The 20,703-nt window shown below is 43.1% G+C and overlaps 2 protein-coding genes across 2 annotated transcripts in view; both read right to left on the minus strand.

The window, feature by feature from the left end:
- The window catches only part of macir (macrophage immunometabolism regulator), a 46,910-nt gene that overhangs the window by 13,357 nt on the left and 12,850 nt on the right, over nucleotides 1-20,703 (minus strand). The window lies entirely within an intron of this gene.
- ppip5k2 (diphosphoinositol pentakisphosphate kinase 2) overlaps nucleotides 1-20,703 on the minus strand; it is a 249,152-nt gene that overhangs the window by 10,125 nt on the left and 218,324 nt on the right. The window contains exon 32 of the mRNA XM_059644714.1: nucleotides 717-787. Within this exon, the coding sequence (XP_059500697.1) occupies nucleotides 759-787 (29 nt within the window). The 3' untranslated portion in view covers nucleotides 717-758. The remainder of the gene's footprint in view (nucleotides 1-716; nucleotides 788-20,703) is intronic.

The raw sequence follows: 20,703 nt of genomic DNA on the forward strand, positions 1-20,703 counted from the left end.
AGCATTATTACGCGTCATATCCATGATGTAACTCTTTAGCGTATCCAACAGGTTAGAGAAACGATTGTGCAAAACACATCCTTCGTTTTTCACTTCCGCCTACTTTCAAAATCAACTACCACAAATTTTAATGTTTATACTTAATTATTCACAGAACACTTAAGTGAGCCTAATCAGGTGTTACAGTGACACTTAAACCCTCTCAAATATTGCAGTGAAACAGTATATGAAACGTGCAGCGTTTCCTCGTTCAGACTTTGAATTTATTGGAGGCAGCTTCGCGTCATCATAAGCCATCTGAAACAGTTTCCTAATATTAAACAGTTATTACAGCCAAATATAAAAGAAGCGACGCCGAAATAAATAATTCCAAGAAATTTTCAATTTATTTGGCGGATTCAAGGATACGAAACGGTCGTTACTCCGCCCAGAAAGAATCTGCAAACGCTGACCTCCAATATTTTTCAATATTCACACCATCAGTAATCAGACTCCAGCATCTCCTATCTACCTCCTTCACCCCAGTCAACTAAGTAGGAACCAAAACAGCTGCAGAGCAAAGCCGCGACTGCTCAGTTTCTTGGTCAATTTCAACCCATTTCCTCTCTCTACCCTTATAAGAATTGGGGTATTTGTAAATATCGTAACAACGTGTGTCGTTGTATGTTTTGTTATTTCAGTCAGAGGACTGGGTGGGGAAGAAAAGGGAAACCAACCTGATTCCGAATGACTGAAAAAAAACCGGTCGGATCCCAGTGTTACTCCCGAGCCGGTGACCGCGAAAATGCTGTAATCAGGAAGAGAAAGCAGATTGAGTTCAGTTGTGGCAGTGGAGAGCTCCCGGATCCGTCACATGATTCTGATGTTTCAAAAAAAGACATGGCAGCCACTAGGAATTGCAATCTGTAAGTAGTAGATTTAAACGAGAAAACCGTTCTAACTCTTAAGTTATGGGCGGTTTTAATATTTTTGGAAATGTTTAAATGAGTAATTTCTAATCTGACCCAGTTCTTTGTAATTATTTAGTGCAGTGACATTTTGCAAGACGATTAGCTAGAAATTTCAGGACAATCTATTTGTTTCCTCGTGATTTAGATTATATTTTATTCACCTCCCCAGTCTTTCCCAGCCTAGTCAGGCACGTTTCAGGACGAGAAAAGATGAAATGTGAGCTGGATATTTCAAATGGGATTCGAAAAATCACGAGTGAAGAAAAGTAGTGCAATGGGTTCTATTCTTTTACAAAGTCAAATAAAAATAATTTAACAGCCTGTACTGGGGCTTTGTCAATAAAAATCGCCACAAATTAATAGTTAAACTGTTATATAAAATTACAAATGGAAACTCACTAAGTTAAAAGAAACATCATTTGGAGCGATGATGAATCCCAGCCCCGGTGGTGCCCACTGGTCTCTTAAGGCCTCTATATTGTGCTGTTGAGCACCACGTACTCCCTTTGCAGGGACACTGGAGTGCAGACATAACCATAAAAGAGGGACAGACAGCCAGGAACAATGACCCTCGGACCCAGAAGCAGATCCTCTGACCTGTCCGCCTCTCCCAGCATGAGATCAGGTGTATGTAGCTGAATTTCAAACAAAATCTAGGGAGCAGACCCTTCAATAAATGAAAAAGGGGCTAGACTGGAATCATTCAACTTAAACGTGATTCACAGTTTTCATCCAGGCCACGCAAACTACACGTGACCTAACACCAAATGAATTTACTTAATCTGTGATTGTGTGAGACTGCTGCCTGCAGCATTCTCCACCCCAGATCCCCCCAGTGGGAAAGGAAAGGGCCGCTTTGTAGATGGCTCTCCACTGGGGATCTCTGTCTTTTCATATAGTCCATCACCCAGGGTTTCATGACATGCAGTGTTTACAAGACATATCAAATTCTAAGTTGCATCTCATTTTGCAAGTAAATTCATAGAATTTTAAAATTAGCTCACAGAATGGAGGTGTTATTGACTGGACCTGCATTTATTGCCCATCTTCCGTTGCCTTTGAGAAGGTGGTGATGAGCAGCCCGATTAAACTGCTGAAGGCATGAGCATAGATCCACAGTGCTGTTAGGGAGAGATTTCTCGGCTTTTGATCCAGAGACAGTGAATGAACAGCAATATATTCCCAGGTCAGGGTGGTAAGTGGCTTTGGAGGAACCTGCATGTATCTGTTGGGATTGTCCTTAGAAATGAAAGTGGTCATGGGTTTGGAAGGTGCCGTTTAAGGATCCCATTTTTTTTTCATCAGTGTATCTTGTAAATGATGTGCACTGCTGCTGCTGAGCATCATTAGTGGAGAGAGTAGATGTTTGTGGATGTGGTGCTAATCAGATGGGTTACTTTGTCCTGGATGGTGTCCAACTTCTTGGGTGTTTTTGGAGCTGCTCCCATTAGGTAAGTGGGGAGTATTTGTATCCTGTAGACAGGCTTTGCACAGTTGATGCAAGATTCCTAGATTCTGACTTGATTTTGTAGTCAGTACATTTATATGGCTAGTTCAGTTTCTGGTCAATAGCAGCCCCCCAGCAAGTTGATTGGGGATTCAGTGATGGTGATGTTATTTGTATGTCAAAGGGCTGTCTCTTGGAATGTCTCTAAGAGCAGCTGGCCATTGCCTGGCATTTGTGTAGGATGAATGTTACTTGTCACCTTTCAGCCGAAGCCTGGATATTGCCCAGGTCTTGCTGTATTTGGACATGGATTGTTTCAGTATCTGAGGAGTCAAGGTGATGCTGAACGTGGCACAGTCAACAGTGACCATCCCAACTTCTGACTCTAAGGTCATAGAAACTTAATGGTAGAAAAAGGCATTTTAAGAGCTATGCCCAATAATGCTGCTTGTTCATAATTCTGTATCTTAGTTGGCCTCATGTTGTCTGTACATTAATATTTGTGGTTGAACTTTCGCCATCCTTCAAGGTGGAACATTCCAGATCTTATTTACTCCTTCAGAATCTTTGTGAATTATTTTAGACATATGAACACTTGCTAGAGATTTTCTCTATCAACTCCAATCAGAATCATAGAGGTATACAGCATGGAAACTGGCCCTTTGGTCCAACTTGTCTATGCCGACTAGGTTTCCTGAACTGAACTAGTCCTATTTGTCTGCATTTGGCCCATTTCAACTAAACCTTGCCTATTCATGTACCTGTCGAAATGTCTTTTGCATGTTGTAATTGTAACTGCCTCTACCACTCCTCTGGCAGTTCATTATGTATATGCACCACCCTCTGTGGGGAGTGTCAAAAAAATTTGTCTGTCATGTCCCTTTTAAATCTTTCACCTCTAACCTAATTCTAATCTGTCTCGTTTTCACCTCCCCTTCCTTGGGTAAAGACCTTGGCTATTCACCTTATCTATGCCCTTCATCATTTTATAAACCTCTATAAGGTCACCCCTCAGCTTCCAAAGCTCCAGGGAAAAAGCCCCAGACTATCCAGCCTTTCCTTATAACTCAAACCTTCCAGTCTCAGTAACATCCTTAAATCTTTTTTGCATCCTTTCCAGTTTGACAATATCCTTCATATAGAAAGGTGATCAGATTGTACACAGTACTCCAATCGTGGCCTTACATTTATAACATGATCCCCCAACCTCCTGTACTCAGCACTCTGACTGAAGGTATTTGGTACTCTTGCCTTCATCGCCACCGTTTCTTTCTATGATGCCACTTTCAAGGAACAATGTATCTGCACCCCTAGATGTCTAGAACATAGAACATAGAACAGTACAGCACAGAACAGGCCCTTCAGCCCACGATGTTGTGCCGACCATTGATCCTCATGTATGCACCCTCAAATTTCTGTGACCATATACATGTCCAGCAGTCTCTTAAATGACCCCAATGACCTTGCTTCCACAACTGCTGCTGGCAACGCATTCCATGCTCTCACAACTCTCTGCGTAAAGAACCTGCCTCTGACATCCCCTCTATACTTTCCACCAACCAGCTTAAAACTATGACCCCTCGTGCTAGCCATTTCTGCCCTGGGAAATAGTCTCTGGCTATCAACTCTATCTATGCCTCTCATTATCTTGTATACCTCAATTAGGTCCCCTCTCCTCCTCCTTTTCTCCAATGAAAAGAGACCAAGCTCAGTCAACCTCTCTTCATAAGATAAGCCCTCCAGTCCAGGCAGCATCCTGGTAAACCTCCTCTGAACCCTCTCCAAAGCATCCACATCTTTCCTATAATAGGGCGCCCAGAACTGGACGCAGTATTCCAAGTGCGGTCTAACCAAAGTTTTATAGAGCTGCAACAAGATCTCACGACTCTTAAACTCAATCCCCCTGTTAATGAAAGCCAAAACACCATATGCTTTCTTAACAACCCTGTCCACTTGGGTGGCCATTTTAAGGGATCTATGTATCCGCACACCAAGATCCCTCTGTTCCTCCACGCTGCCAAGAATCCTATCCTTATCTGTTTGACAACATTCCCTAAGGCCCTACCATTAACTGTGTAAGTTCTGCCTTGGTTTGTCTTACCAAAGTGCAACACCTCGTATTTGTCTGAATTAAATTCCATCTGTCATTCTTCAGTCCACTGGTCCAAGTTGACCAAATTCCTGTTGTACTCTTAGCCTTTTTCACTTTCCACTATACCACTAATTTGGTGTCAAACTTATTAACCATGCCTTCTATGTATTTAACCGAATTGTGTGTAAAAATGACAAACAACAGTGGAACTAGCACCAATCCTAGTGGCATACTGCTGGTCACAGGTCTCCGGTCTGAACAACCACCCCCTACCACCCCTCTGTCTCCTTCTGTCAAGTCAATTTTGTGTCCAATTGGCGAGTTCTCCCTGGATCCCATCTGATCCAACCAGTCTACCATGCAGAACCTTGTTGAAGAGTGGGAGATCTGCTTCCAGTCCTGACAGCCCTACAGATATCTGGGGATTGTTCCTCCATTCAGGTGGGTAAGACTCAGATGAAGTTAAAATTGTCACTATAGAGAAAGATGCCTGATCCTAACAATTCTGGACAAAATCTGTCATGTGTTACCATAACCAGACACAAGCCTTTCATCCTGGGTGAAAAGCCAGATGTCTTAAAGGACTTGTGCACTCTTTGGCCCAATTAAGACAATCCTGTGTTTTAGATAGGAAATAAGAAATTCACAACATGCAAAGGAAGGACATATAAATCCTTGGACAAGCAAAATACTCCCCTCTCCTCCAAATTATACAGAAAAGATGTGAATATATTAAAGAAAGGATTAGATTTTTTTTAGATACTGAAAGCATCAAAAACAGGAGTATGGCATCGAGGTAGATGAATAACCAGGTGGCCTGCTGCTGCTGTTGCTGGTTTCAGTATTACTATGATGGGTTTAAGAATGCAGTATAAGTAGCAGGCAAGCCTTTTGGGGAGCAGTGTGTTAAAATCTTTAGAAATCTTCTAGTGAATGTGTTGGAAGAAAGTATGAGAAATTTTCCAGGGCACATAACCCCACACCGATTGATCCAGCATATCCTATGTTAAAAGGACTCAGGCAGAATAATAGCAAAAAGTCCTAGATCTGTGACTCTCAATGGGTAATGATGACAAAGCTATTCTACAGTGAGCAAGTGAGGTGGATGTTAGACATGCCAAGTGTACCTCAAAGACCAGCAGCAGTGGTTGAAGTAGTTAAATGCAGTGGCTACAAGAGCAGGTCACAGGCTAGAAATACTGCAGCGAGTAACTCACATCCCGATTCCCTAAAGCCTGTCCAACATCTCCAAGGCACATGTCAGAAGTGTGATGGAATATCCCCCACTTGCCTGGATGAATGCAACCCCAACAACACTCAAGAAGCTTGACGCCAACCAGGACAAAGCAGCCTGCTTGATTGGCACTATATCCATAAGCATCAGCTCCCTCAACCACCAATGCTCAGTAGCAGCAGTGTGTACTATCTACAAGATGCACTGTAGAAATTCAAAGATTCTCAGATAGCACCTTCTAAATCCACGACTACCTCCATCTAGAAGGACAAGGGCAGCAGATATATGAGAACACCACCACCTTCAAGTTCCCCTTCAAGCCACCCACGATCCTGACTTGGAAGTATATCACTTTCACTGTCACTTGGTCAAAATCCTGGAATTCCCTCCTTAATGGCATTGTGGGTCAACCCACAGCAGGTGAACTGCAGTGGTTCGAAAAGACAGCTCACTACCACCATCTCAATGGCAACTGGGGACAGGCAATAACTGCTGGCCAGCCAGTAATACCCACTTCTTACAAAATGAATACATTTTTCAAAAAGTAGTGGCAGCACAGAATAAAGCCACCAAATGCAGCCAGGGTTATACCTGTGAGGATATTGTTTGAGGGACTCCGGTTTGATTCCACCCTCAAACAACTGTCTGTGTGGAGTTTGCACATTCTCCCCATGTGTGTGTGAGTATCCTCTGGGCCACCCTAGTTTCCTTCCACAGTCCAAAGACGTGCAGGTTAGGTGGATTGGCCATAGTGTCCAGGAATGTGTAGGTTAGGTGGATTAGCCATGGGAAATACAGGGTTGCCGGGATAAGGTATGGTGGTGAGTCTGGGTGGGATCCTTTTCGGAGGGTCAGTGTAGACTCGATGGGCCAAATGGCCTGCTTCCACACTGTAGGGATTCTATGAAGGCGTTTTGTTTACTGTCAGTCATGATGTAAAATATTTCTTTCTTTTATATCTTTCTAATTTGTACTTAAGTTAAAATATAACAAATTTTGAGGTTTCCAGAGTTTGTAACTGGATCACATGAAGACAGAGCTGGAGATTAGCAGATCCTGACTGAAGACATTGTTGCCAGCAGAAACTAAGACTATTATACCAAAAATGTTTAACTGATACACACACACCCAGACACATTAAAACATGCCTTGAAAATGGTGACTCATACAGATACTTGGATAATAGCCAGCTGGGGTACACACCCATTTTGGCATACCAAAGGTCAGTTGCCTGTTGGGTACAGGGTAGGACCACCTACCGTTAGCCCCAGCATGGCCAAGGTGGGTTTAATAACCCAGTTGGATGACTTAGAGTCACAGAGATATATAGCATGGAAAAAGACCCTTCCGTCCAACCTGTCCATGCCGACCAGATATCCTATATAAATTTAGTCCCACTTTCCAGCATTTGACACGTTTCCCTCTAAACCCTTCCTATTAATATAGCCATCCAGATGCCTTTTAAGTTGTGTAATAGTATCAGTTTCCACCACTTTCTCTGGCAGCTCATTTCCATATGTGCATCACTCTCTGCATGAAAATGTTCCCCCTTACGTCCCTTTTGTGTCTTTCTCCCTCACCTTAAACCTATGCCCCCTAGTTTTGGACCTTTTTCCTGTATTTACACTATCCATGCCCCTCGTGATCTTGTCGACCTCAATAAGGTCACCCCTCAGCTTCTGATATTCCAGGGAAAATAGCCCCAGCCCATACAGCCTCTCCCTGTAGCTCAAACCCTCAAATTTAAGGTATTGCCTTAAGTGGCAAGGACCTAGACAAGGAGGTGTATGAAAATGAAATGTTCAATAATATTCGGGTTGCCATCAGAAGCATGATCTGGCCCATCACAGGAGGCTGCATCAGCAGAGTCATCACTCGGTAATAAACTCTTAAACATGCGGATCCACTGAACTGGTGTTGTGAGTATATCCTTCCTTTGGTATGTTAACAAAAGGTCACCAATATAACTGGACATTGCATTTACAGCTGTGGTTTGTGTTACCGATATCAAGGTACAGGGCAAAGGATCTTAGAACATAGGGAGGCCCTTTTTGATTTACAATGGAGACAACAAAGGAACCTCAGAACCTAAACATATGATGGAACCAACATTGGATGAATTAAGGGGAGGAGAATCTATAGGCAGAGGCAAGGAGGAGAAAAAGGGTAGGGGAGGAGCTTGAGGATGACGAGTGAAGAGAAACAATGACATCTAATACTGGCACTTTAATCCCCTTGGTCACTATCAGCGAACTGTGAACTGGTTACCACCTATTTCAGCTGAACAATTGCAGAACATAGCTGGAAACTTAAAGAAACTCCAGTTGGAGGAGGAGCTGTATCATCAGTCATTTCCTGGAAACTGGTCACCACAGATTGGATGATGAGGAAAAAGCCTGACTGTTCCTTCTTACTTTGACTTCCTGAATTTTTACAACTGTCCTAAGGTAAGCAAAAGTGAGTCAAGGGACATAGGATGAAATGAAAATCAGAATGTTGGCCGAATGACGGGACTGATGATGAAATGTTCACCAGAAACCTTCGGCATCCATGTCACTGATAGGTTTTGTGCAGTCTACAATCAAGTCCATGAGGGTGCTATAAGATTGAGCACACTTATATGCTGGTGCCTTAAAACACTGGTTGCAGATCCTCATAGCATACTCTATCTGCAGAAAGTCTTTGAGGACTTTGACAGGCACGTTAATAACAATACTGAGGCAGGAATCCAAAGGAGAATGACCCTTAGATTTGAAAAGAGGCATGGAGTAAATGTGACTAAAGGGAAAATTTCAGTGACAAAAGGCAAAATAAATGAGGTAATAGGGGACGTGGAATGTAAGCATCAAGGTAGAGGCAAGAAAAGAACTGCCCTGAAATGTTACAACTGTAACAGTGGAGTAAGGGTCACTTCAGGCAGGAAGGTAAAAAATCTCTTGGCAATAAAGAGGAATCAAATCCAGGCAAGGAGGCCCACAGTTCCAACCTGAAGGACATGGAAAAGTGACTAGCAGCTCTAAAAAGAGACATGAAGTGTGTCAGCGAGGACTGATATTTGGCACCCATGCAAAGGGGTCAAAATTGATGAAGCAGTACGCATCGTCCACGGAAGGCCATGCGTGGACTTTTGGATGGAAAAGAAGCTGGCGATGCCTGTATGGGACTTACTCCACACAGTGATCTTATAAAATCTCCATTATCCAGTGGAGATCCTTACACACTAGAGAGTTCTTCAGGTGACTCAGTGGCAAGGCAGATTTCCAAAATGTAAGCTTCTAGTCTGATCCATTAATCCTGTCCAAATGGTCTGACACAGGAGGAGGAAAATGAGTTTTTGGAGCAGATTGGATACTCTGTCACTCTGTATCAATTCCTTGATTCCTCAAAATGTAGAAGGAGGGCACACAGTCCATCATGTCTGCACCAGCGCTGTGCATTTTAATGTAACATTAGAAACAATACACAGTGTTACAGAGAAGAGGCAAGGGTTTAAAGTTGTGTCAAAATGCTCAGCCAGCCAGTATTTAAGTATTCATACAAAAGCTCTTGAATGCCTCAACTGAACCTGCCTCCACAACATTTCACCTAATCACCTTGCATTTGCTTCTTTTGCTAAACAGTTTTAAACTGTGCCCACTGATTCTTAATCCTTTTACGAGGGAGAACAGATCTGTCCAGACCTTTCTTGATTTTGAAAACTTCTATCAAATCTCCCCTTAGCCTTCTCTTCTCCATACTTCGCCAACTTGTCAATGTCTTTCTGAAGTTTTACATTGTAACTGTAAGAAGGACAATCTTTGAAGTTTTGTATCATTCACAAACTTTGAAATTAATTCATCTACACTAAAATCTAGATCGTCTGTATATACACACCGGGACAGCAACAATCTCAATACTGATCCATGGAGAACGCTACCAAAAACCTTCCATCACCCAAAAGATCCTCATTACACTTGTCTTGCTATTTCCTATCCCTCAGGCAGTTTTATAACCACATTGCCACTGTCTCTTTAATTTCACAACCTTTCAATTTCTTCATCAGTCTGTTGTGTGGCACTGTATTGCATGGCATTTGGATGTCCATGTACAGCACATCAGTGTCTTGCCCTCGTCAGCTGTCACTGTTACCTCTCTAGCATGTCAGTCAGACATGAATTTTCCTTAACAAATCCATGTTTACTCTTCGGAATTAATCCATATTTTTCCATGTGACTATTGACATAAGTTTATTATTCTAGTTCATAGGGCCCCATCAGCTAGCCTGAATACTACCTGAGAGCAGATCCAGACTAGTTGGTAGCCTGGATGTTCACAGTCACTGCAAAACCTGCCCAGTTTCTCAGTCACAGAAAAAAAACCCAATCTTCACAGGATTGCCATGGGTCAAATTAGGTGCATAGCGAGGTCATTGTAAATGTGTCCAGATTGATTTCTTTGGGCCCTAACCACCACAAATATGGATAAGTTCTGTCTTGCTCTGATGGACAGTTCACCAAGCGTATGGAAGCTTTTCCTTGCAATGTGACTGCTGCATTGTGGATGGTCAAGCCATTAAATAGGAAGCAGTGTCCCTGATGGGGGTCTGCCATAAGAGCTGATCAGATCAGGACAGCCACATCACAGAACAGGTAATGCAGACCACTTTAAAACTGTCAGGGGTTGAATGTAAATTACAAATTGCACAAAATCCATAGTCTTCAGGAATTATGGAAAGCACAAACCATATCCTCAAAAATGTTGTGAATGAAGATTTCCTTGTTACTGATGTAATTCTTCTTCCATACTAATACATATCCAAGGTACGAAATCAAAACAGGCAGGTTATTCCACTCAAGAGCTGTCACTGGACTTGGTATGAACCCAGCTTATAGAACATAGAACAGTACAGCACAGAACAGGCCCTTCAGCCCACAATGTTGTGCCGACCATTGATCCTCATGTATGCACTCTCAAATTTCTGTGACCATATACATGTCCAGCAGTCTCTTAAATGACCCCAATGACCTTGCTTCCACAACTGCTGCTGGCAACGCATTCCATGCTCTCACAACTCTCTGCGTAAAGAACCTGCCTCTGACATCCCCTCTATACTTTCCACCAACCAGCTTAAAACTATGACCCCTCGTGCTAGCCATTTCTGCCCTGGGAAATAGTCTCTGGCTATCAACTCTATCTATGCCTCTCATTATCTTGTATACCTCAATTAGGTCCCCTCTCCTCCTCCTTTTCTCCAATGAAAAGAGACCGAGCTCAGTCAACCTCTCTTCATAAGATAAGCCCTCCAGTCCAGGCAGCATCCTGGTAAACCTCCTCTGAACCCTCTCCAAAGCATCCACATCTTTCCTATAATAGGGCGCCCAGAACTGGACGCAGTATTCCAAGTGCGGTCTAACCAAAGTTTTATAGAGCTGCAACAAGATCTCACGACTCTTAAACTCAATCCCCCTGTTAATGAAAGCCAAAACACCATATGCTTTCTTAACAACCCTGTCCACTTGGGTGGCCATTTTAAGGGATCTATGTATCTGCACACCAAGATCCCTCTGTTCCTCCACGCTGCCAAGAATCCTATCCTTAATCCTGTACTCAGCTTTCAAATTCGACCTTCCAAAATGCATCACCTCGCGTTTATCCAGGTTGAACTCCATCTGCCACCTCTCAGCCCATCTCTGCATCCTGTCAATGTCCCGCTGCAGCCTACAACAGCCCTCTACACTGTCAATGACACCTCCGACCTTTGTGTCGTCTGCAAACTTGCTGACCCATCCTTCAATCCCCTCATCCAAGTCATTAATAAAAATTAAACAGTAGAGGCCCAAGGACAGAGCCCTGTGGAACCCCACTCACCACTGACTTCTAGGCAGAATATTTTCCTTCTACTACCACTCGCTGTCTTCTGTTGGCCAGCCAATTCTGTATCCAAGCAGCTAAGTTCCCCTGTATCCCATTCCTCCTGACCTTCTGAATGAGCCTACCATGGGGAACCTTATCAAATGCCTTACTGAAGTCCATATACACCACATCCACAGCTCGACCCTCATCAACTTTTCTAGTCACATCCTCAAAAAACTCGATAAGGTTTGTGAGGCATGACCTATCCCTCACAAAGTCGTGTTGACTGTATTTGATCAAGCCATGCTCTTCCAGATGGTCATAAATCTTATCCCTCAGAATCCTTTCTAACACCTTGCAGACGACATACGTGAGACTTACTGGTCTATAATTGCCGGGGATTTCCCTATTTCCTTTCTTGAAGAGAGGAATTACATTTGCCTCTCTCCAGTCCTCAGGTACGACTCCAGTGGAGAGCGAGGATGCAAAGATCTTCGCAAGTGGCGAAGCAATTGCATTTCTCGCTTCCCAAAGCAGCCGAGGACAAATCTGGTCCGGGCCTGGCGACTTGTCAATCTTAATGTTTGACAAAATTTTCAGCACATCAGCTTCCTCTATCTCTATCCATTCCAGCATGCACACCTGCTCTTCAAAGATTTCATTCACTACAAAGTTCATTTCTTTCGTAAAGACAGAAGCAAAAAACTCATTTAGGGCTTCCCCTACCTCCTCAGGCTCCACACACAAGTTCCCTCTGCTCTCCCTGATCGGCCCTACTCTTTCTTTGATCATTCTCTTATTCCTCACGTAAGTGTAAAATGCCTTTGTGTTTTCCCGGATTCCTTCTGCCAAGCCTTTCTCGTGCCCCCTCTTGGCTCTCCTCAGACCATTTTTGAGCTCTTTCCTCGCCTGCATGTAATCCTCTCTAGCGGAGCTTGACCCTAGCTTCCTCCACCTTATGTAAGCTACCTTCTTCCTTTTCACAAGAAGCTCCACCGCTCTTGTCATCCAAGGTTCCTTTATCTTACCCCTTCTTGCCTGTCTCAGAGGAACATATTTACTCATCACTCGCAACAACTGTTCCTTAAACAGTCTCCACATGTCTATAGTTCCCTTACCATGGAACAATTGCTCCCAGTCCATGCTTCCTAACTCATGTCTAATCGCATCATAGTTTCCTCTTCCCCAATTAAATATCCTCCCATTTTGCCTAATCCTCTCCTTCTCCATAGCTATGTAGAATGTGAGGCAGTTATGGTCACTATCACCAAAATGCTCTCCCACCACAAGATCTGATACCTGCCCCGGCTCGTTTCCGAGCACCAAGTCTAGAATGGCCTCTCCCCTCGTCGGCCTGTCAACGTACTGCGTTAGGAAACCCTCCTGAACACACCTTACAAAAACAGCTCCATACAAATCTTCTGCTCGAAGGAGATTCCAATCGATATTAGGAAAGTTAAAGTCACCCATTACAACAACCCTACTGCGACCACACTTTTCCAAAATCTGTCGACCTATGCTTTCTTCAATCTCCCTGCTGCTATTGGGGGGCCTGTAGTAAACCCCTAACAAGGTGACTACTCCCTTGCTGTTCCTAATTTCCACCCACACTGACTCAGTAGGCAGATCTTCCTCGACAATGGAAGCTTCTGTAGCTGTGATACCCTCTCTGATTAGTAGTGCTACACCCCCTCCTCTTTTTCCCCCCTCCCTATTCTTTTTAAATGCTGTAAACCCTGGAAGATCCAGCAACGATTCCTGCCCCTGAGAAACCCATGTCTCTGTTATGGCCACAACATCATAGCACCAGGTACTGATCCATGCTCTAAGTTCATCACTTTTATTCCTGATACTCCTTGCGTTAAAGCAAACACACTTTAACTGATCCCTTGGTTCCTTCCCAGGAAAATCCTTCCCACTAGCTGGTCTACCTCTTGCTACTGCCTCACCTGCATCAACTCTCACCTCCGGTATACAGCTCAGGTTCCCACCCCCCTGCCATACTAGTTTAAACCCTCTCGAACTACTCGAGCAAACCTTCCACCCAGGACATTGGTCCCCTTCCAGTTCAGATGCAACCCGTCCTTCTTGTACAGGTCCCACCTTCCCCAGAAGGCATCCCAATTATCGACATATCTGAAGCCCTCCCTCCTACACCAGCTGCGTAGCCACGTGTTCAGCTGCGCCCGCTCCCTGTTCCTCACCTTGCTATCTCGTGGCGCCGGTAGTAAACCAGAGAACACTACTCTGTTCGTCCTGCTCTGCAGCTTCCATCCTAACTCCCTGAAATCAATTTTTATATCCTCAATCCTATTTCTGGCTATATCATTTGTGCCAATATGTAACACGATTTCTGGCTGTTCGCCCTCCCCTTTTAGAACCTTATACACCCGATCGGAGACGTCCCGGACCCTGGCACCAGGGAGGCAACATACCTTCCGGGAATCCCGATCCTGACCACAAAATCTCCTGTCGATTCCCCTAACTATCGAGTCCCCTACCACGACTACTCTTCTATTCTGCCCCCTTCCCTTCTTTGCCACAGTGTCAGGCTCAGTGCCAGAGAACTGACTACTATGGCTTTCCTCTGGTAGGTCATCCCCCCAAGCAGTATCCAAAATGGTATACTTATTGCTGAGGGGAATGCCCACAGGGGATCTCTGCACTGTCTGTCTGTCCCCTTTCCTACCCCTAACTGTAACCCATCTATCCTCGTCCTGAGCCTTAGGAGTGACCAACTCCCGATAACTCCTCTCAATTACCGCCTCTGCCTCCCGAATGATCCGTAGTTCATCCAGCTCCAGCTCCATTTCCCTAACACGGTTTTCAAGGAGCTGTAGTTGGGTGCACTTCCCGCAGATGTAGCCAGCGGAGACGTGTGCCACATCTCCCAACTGCCATGTTATGTATTACATATTATGTTGTTACTGGATATGTCAGACCCCAAATCATTTTTAATAACAAGGTAGTGTTTCACTGAAACACCAACACAAAATGCTGCGGGTTTTGTTTTAACAATAAAACAAAAAAAATTATGCAGAAGAGATCCAGGAAATTAGAATAAACTAAACTACACACATAAACCTCAAACTTATAGATTCTGAAACAATAAAATACTGTTCCATTATCCCTAAAGCACTCCTTTACCAATTGCTTTGATAGTACAGACCTTAAACGTTGCTAAAAGACTTGAAGTTGAAGCACTTCATCTTGTACTGCTCAGAACTAGGATGCAAGAAACAAGCTTGCAAACGAGACACCATTTTAGATAGCATGAGAGGAGCGTGCTGATTGGCTGGGCCATCATTAACATGGAGATGCAGCAAGAACAGTTAGCTGTCAATCTTAATTCCCAGATCAGGCAGCTAGATTTTGATTGGTCAGGATATTGGTATGGAATGCAGCACAGTTTGTCTGTCTTAATGCCCCCCCCCCCTTTACTTAAACAAAAGGTACAATGTATGTACAAATGCCTTTTGCATACAAAAACAGGATCCCCTGTATTTATGTGTGGAAAATATCTAACTATTTTACAGGACTCATAACAGAGAGAACTCTCTTCTCTTTCATATCCATCGGGCTTCATTTAATTGCAACTTCATTTCCCCATCATGACAGTCTGATAGCTTCCTCCCGGAGTCTTCATACAACTGAGTTTAGATTTTCTCAGCTTCAAATAACTCCTTCAGGGCCATAACCAAATACTTCTGGACTGGAATGTTAAAACAAAACTGCTGACACTGACATAAGTTACTTTTTAATGGTTCTAAACCATCTTCCCTCTTTAGTAGCAAGAGTTTTACACATTCTGTTCCAGCCAAGACTTCAGCAATCTGAGAAACCAAAATCCAAAAGATATTCCCACGCTACAATGTTTCCATGCATCTGCAAATGAACTATTTCCAGAACCTTCTAAATTGAGTCTGACACTGTTTACTTTGTTTTCTTATAAACTCTCCCAATGAAAACAAAACCCCATTACATGCCAGCAACTCTCTTTCAGACTGTCTTATTGTAAGAAATCACCATGGCTACAAAAATATAAGTTCCTTATTAAACGGATTCATAGAAACACATGCTATTAGCCAAAATCCAAATTCTAAATAAAAAAACAGTTGCACACCTTATTTCACATAAAAACATTAGTAACCACAATTATTATGTCACAGGTTTGGTAAGTGACCAAAGATAAATTTACAGCTGAGCTGTGGCAGACATTGCTTCCCCTCTATTTCAATGTTGTAAACATTATAGGACACAATCACTATCATAACTGCTTGAATTTCAAGTGACTCTGACCCTGAAATAGAATGTGGGAGATAAGGTCACGGTCAAAAACCATGCGATATATGAGTATTTGAATCACTATAAAGGTTCATATGTGGTGGATGAAATCAGCCCTATAGCATATGCACAAAAGCAGAAGAGTCTGAAGAAGAGTCACTGGATCTGAAATGTTAACTCTGCTTTCTCTCCACAGATGCTGCTAGACCCTACTGAGCTTTCTTAGCCATTTCTGTTTTTGTTTCTGATTTCCAGCATCCTCAGTTCTTTGTGTTTTTTTTCCTGTAATGTATGCTGTTCAGCTCCCACGCAAGTTAATTCTTTCACATGAATAAAGATTTGCAAAATCTTGGAAAAATCAGATTAGTAGCAGATCTCAAGAAAAGGAATTTATGGAATGTGTACAAAACGGCTTTTTGGAGCAGCTTGTGGTAAGGCCCACTAGGGCTGCACGGTGACTCAGCGGTTAGCACTGCTGTCTCACAGCGCCTGGGACCCGGGTTCCATTCCCCCCTCGAGCGACTATCTATGTAGAGTTTGCATGTTTTCCTTGTATCTGTGTGAGTTTCCTCTGAGTGCTCTGATTTCCTCCCATAGTCCAAAGAAAGTCCATGGGAAATGCAGGGTTACAGGGACCAGGTGAAGGAGGTAGGTCCGGGTGGGATGCTCTTCGGAGAATTGATGTGGACTTGATGGGCTGAATGGCCTGCTTCCACACTGCAGGGATTCTATGAGGGAACAATCAGTTATGGATTTCATGATGTGTAATGAGGCAGACTTGATTAGGGAGCTAGGAGAAGAGATTCCTGTGGGGGCAGTGACCATAATATGGTCGAATTCACCCTTTGAGAGGGAGGTGCGACAGTATTACCATTGAGTAATGGTAACTACAATAGCCTATGGAAATAGCTGTCCAGAGTTGATTGAAAGGGGAGCCTAGTAGGGAAGACAAGGAGCAGCAATGGCAGGTGTTTCTGGGAGTAATTTGAGCGACATAGCAGAAATTCATCCCAAGAAAGCTGACAAGGGAAGTCAGTGTCAGCACAAAAGCAAAAGAAAAAGCATATAATATGCTGAAAATTAGTAGCAAAGCTTTAAAAACCAGCAGAGGATAACTAAAAATGCAATAATGGAGGAGCTAAATTATGAGGATAAGCTAACGAGTAATGTAAAAGACTGCCAGGTTTTAGGTATCTAAAATGTAAGAGCTAGGCAAGAGTGGACATTAGACTACTAGACAATGAAGCTAGTGAAGTAGTAATAGGGAACAAAGAAATAGCAGAGGAACTGAATAGGTACTTTGGATTAGTGTTCACACTGGAAGACACCAGCAGCATACCAGAACTTCGAGAGCCAGGAGCAAGGGTGAAGGTAGTGGTCATCACTAAGGAGAAGGTGCTGGGGAAATCAAAAGGTTTTAAGATGGATAAATAACCTGGACCAGATGAACTATACACTAGAGTTCTGAAGAAATTAGCTGAGGAGATTGTAGAGGGGTTGGTGGTAATCTTTTAGGAATCACTGGACTCAGAGAGAGTACCAGAGAAAAACAGCTAATTTATCACCCCTATTTAAGAAGAGCTGGGAAGAAGATGACGACAAGAAACTACAGTTAGCCTGACCTCGGTCAAGGGAAGATTTTATGAGACCATTATTAAGGATGAGATTGTAGGGTACTTGAAATTACATGGTAAAATAGGACTGAGCCAGCATACCTTCATCATGGGAGGTTATGCCTGATAAATCTGTTAGAATTCTTTTGAGGATATAACATGCTAATTAGACCTGATCTATTTGGATTTCCAAAAGGCCTTTGACAATATACTACACAGGAGGTTAGTGAATAAGACAAGAGCCCATGGTGTTAGGGGCAAGTTTCTGGTATGGACAGAGAATTGGCTGACTAGTGGAAGGCTGAGAGTTGGAATAAAGGAGCCGTTTTCAGATGGCAGCTGGTGAATAGAGGTGTTCTGCAAGAGTCAATATTGGACAATTATTCACACTGTACATTAATAATCTGGCTGAAAGAACTTTTCCTAAGTTTTCAGATGACATAAAGATAGGTTGGGTGGGGGGAACAGGTAATGTTGAGCAAGCGGTGAGGCTGTAGAAAGACTTGAACAGGATAGGAAAGTGGACAAAGAAGTGGCAGATTGAATACAATGTGGCAAATGTGAGGTCATGCACTTTGGAAGGAAGAATACAGGCATAGACTATTTTCATAGACTTTAGAAATCTGAAGTACAGAAATGCTTGTGCGTTCTAATTCAGAATTCTCTTAACCTTAACATATACGTTCAGTTGGCAATTAGGAAGGCAAATGCAATGTTAACATTCATTTTAAGAGGGCCAGAATGTGCAGGTAGCTTTTGCTGAGGCTGTATAAGGCTTTGGTCAAACTACATTTGAACTAATCTGAGCAGTTTGGGGTCCTGCATCTGAGGAAGGATATGCTGGCTTTGAAATGGTTCCAGCGTAGGTATACAAGGATGATACTGGGATAAAGGGCTTGTCATAGGAGTGGTTGAAGACTCTGGGACTGTACTTGTTCGAGTTTAGAAGGATGACAGGAGATCTGATGGAAACTTACATAATACTAAGAGGCCTGGATAGAGTGGGGGGAGTTTGTTAGGTTTGCCCAGGAGGGTTTCTTGAAGCAATATTTGAATAGTCCAACTCGGGAAGGGACCATGTTAGTCCTGGTAGTGAGGAATGAGCCCAGTTAGATGATCAAAATTGCAGTGGCGGAGCATTTCAGGAACAGTGATCATAACAGTCCAAAGATATGCAGGTTGGGTGGATTGACCATGCTACATTAACTATAGTGTCCAGGCTATGCAGGCTACGTAGATCAGTCATGGTATATGTAGGATTACAGCAATGGCATAGATCTGGGTGAGATGCCCATTGGAGAGTTGGTGTTGACTCAATGGGCTGAATAGCCTGCTTCCACACTGTAGGGATTCTATGATTCAATAAATTTAAGTTACATATGGATAAAGAGAAGACTGGTCCTTGGGTAAAGGCACTAACCTGGGGGAAAGCTAACTTTCATAGTATTAAGCAAGAACTGGGGAATGTAGATTGAGGGGTGCCTGTTTGAGGGTAAAACCATATCTGGCATGTGGGAATCTTTTAAAGGCTAGTTGATTCGAGCTTGGGACCAGTGTGTTCCTGTGAAAATATTTTTGCTCAGTCCAGCGGAGCTAACTCCTTCCTCAGGCCTATATAATTACCTTTGCACAATGGTAAAAACTCTCATATCTGATTCTGTCTTCACTCTTTTGATCTGAATTTGAAACTCCCAAATTTGAAAATTTGGTCACTCCTTTCAAGAGGATCCTTAACTACAAGACCATTTATCAATCCTTCCTTGTTATATAATACCAGATCTGAAATAGCCAGTTCTCTGGTTGGCTGCATGGCATGTTGCTCTGAAAGACAATCCCTCATACTCTCTCTGAATCTTTCTTTCAGCTATCCTTGTCAAGTTGATTAATCCAATCAATATGCATATTCAAATCACCCTTATTTACCCTTCTCACACACCCTCATTATTTCCTGGCTTATGTCATGCCCCACTTCAGACATTCAGGGGCCTGTAAATTACTCTACCAAGGGGTTTCTTCCCCTGCTTTTTATTTCCACACAGATTGATTTGACATTTTGGTCCCTAGTGCCAATATCATTTCTTAAAGAAGCTTTGATGTCATCCTTAACCAATAAAGCAACTCCACCTTCTGTTCCTTCTTGGCTATGCTTTCAGAATGTTGAGTACCCCTGGATATTTAACCGTCAGTCCTGATCCTCCTATAACCATGTTTCAGTAATCACCACCAGGTTGTACTCATTTGATTATATCTGTACCATCAGCTCATTAACTTTATTCCAAATACCTCATGCATTAGGTACAAGGTTTTTAAGTAACTTGTACTGGTTTGTTTTTCTCTCAATTAATATTCTCTTGTCCACTATGCTTTCCACACTCTCCATCCTTATTTATTAATCCCTGATAACACTGAGCTCATCTCCATGTTTTACTCCAAATTTCAACTCACATTTTGATCTTTTATGATTCACTCCCTGGTCATTAGACTGGCCCTGCCCATTCATCCGAATAACTACTACCTCCTGTTCACTCTCTGACCTGCTGTTTTGGATTCTACCCCCTACCTTATTAGTTTAAAATCCATCCCAGTTGCATTAATAAACTTTGTCAGGATGCAACCCGTTCTTTTTGTACAGGTCCCACCAGGCTTGGAAGAGATCCCAATCATCCAAAAATCTGAAGCCTTCGCCCCTGCACCATCTTCCTATTCCTTGCCTCACTCCTACGTATGATTACAACCCTGGAAGTCCTGCTCCTCAAGTTATGGATTAGCTCCCTGAACTCCTTGCAGGACGTTCTTTGAGAAGGTGACCAAACAGGTAGATGAGAGTAAACCGGTTGATGTGGTGTATGTGGATTTCAGCAAGGCATTCGCTAAGTTTCCCCACAATAGGCTATTGTACAAAATGCGGAGGAATGGAATTGTGGGAGATATAGCAGTTTGGATCGGAAATTGGCTTGCTGAAAGAAGACAGAGGGTGGTAGTTGATGGGAAATGTTCATCCTGGAGACCAGTTACTAGTGGTGTACCGCAAGGGTCAGTGTTGGGTCCACTGCTGTTTGTCATTTTTATAAATGACCTGGATGAGGGCATAGAAGGATGGGTGAGTAAATTTGCAGACGACACTAAGGTCAGTGGAGTTGTGGATAGTGAAGAAGGATGCTGTAGGTTGCAGAGACATAGATAAGCTGCAGAGCTGGGCTGAGAGGTGGCAAATGGAGTTTAATGCGGACAAGTGTGAGACGATGCACTTT

This window comes from Stegostoma tigrinum, chromosome 3 (assembly GCF_030684315.1).
Source record: "Stegostoma tigrinum isolate sSteTig4 chromosome 3, sSteTig4.hap1, whole genome shotgun sequence".
NCBI lineage: Eukaryota > Metazoa > Chordata > Chondrichthyes > Orectolobiformes > Stegostomatidae > Stegostoma > Stegostoma tigrinum.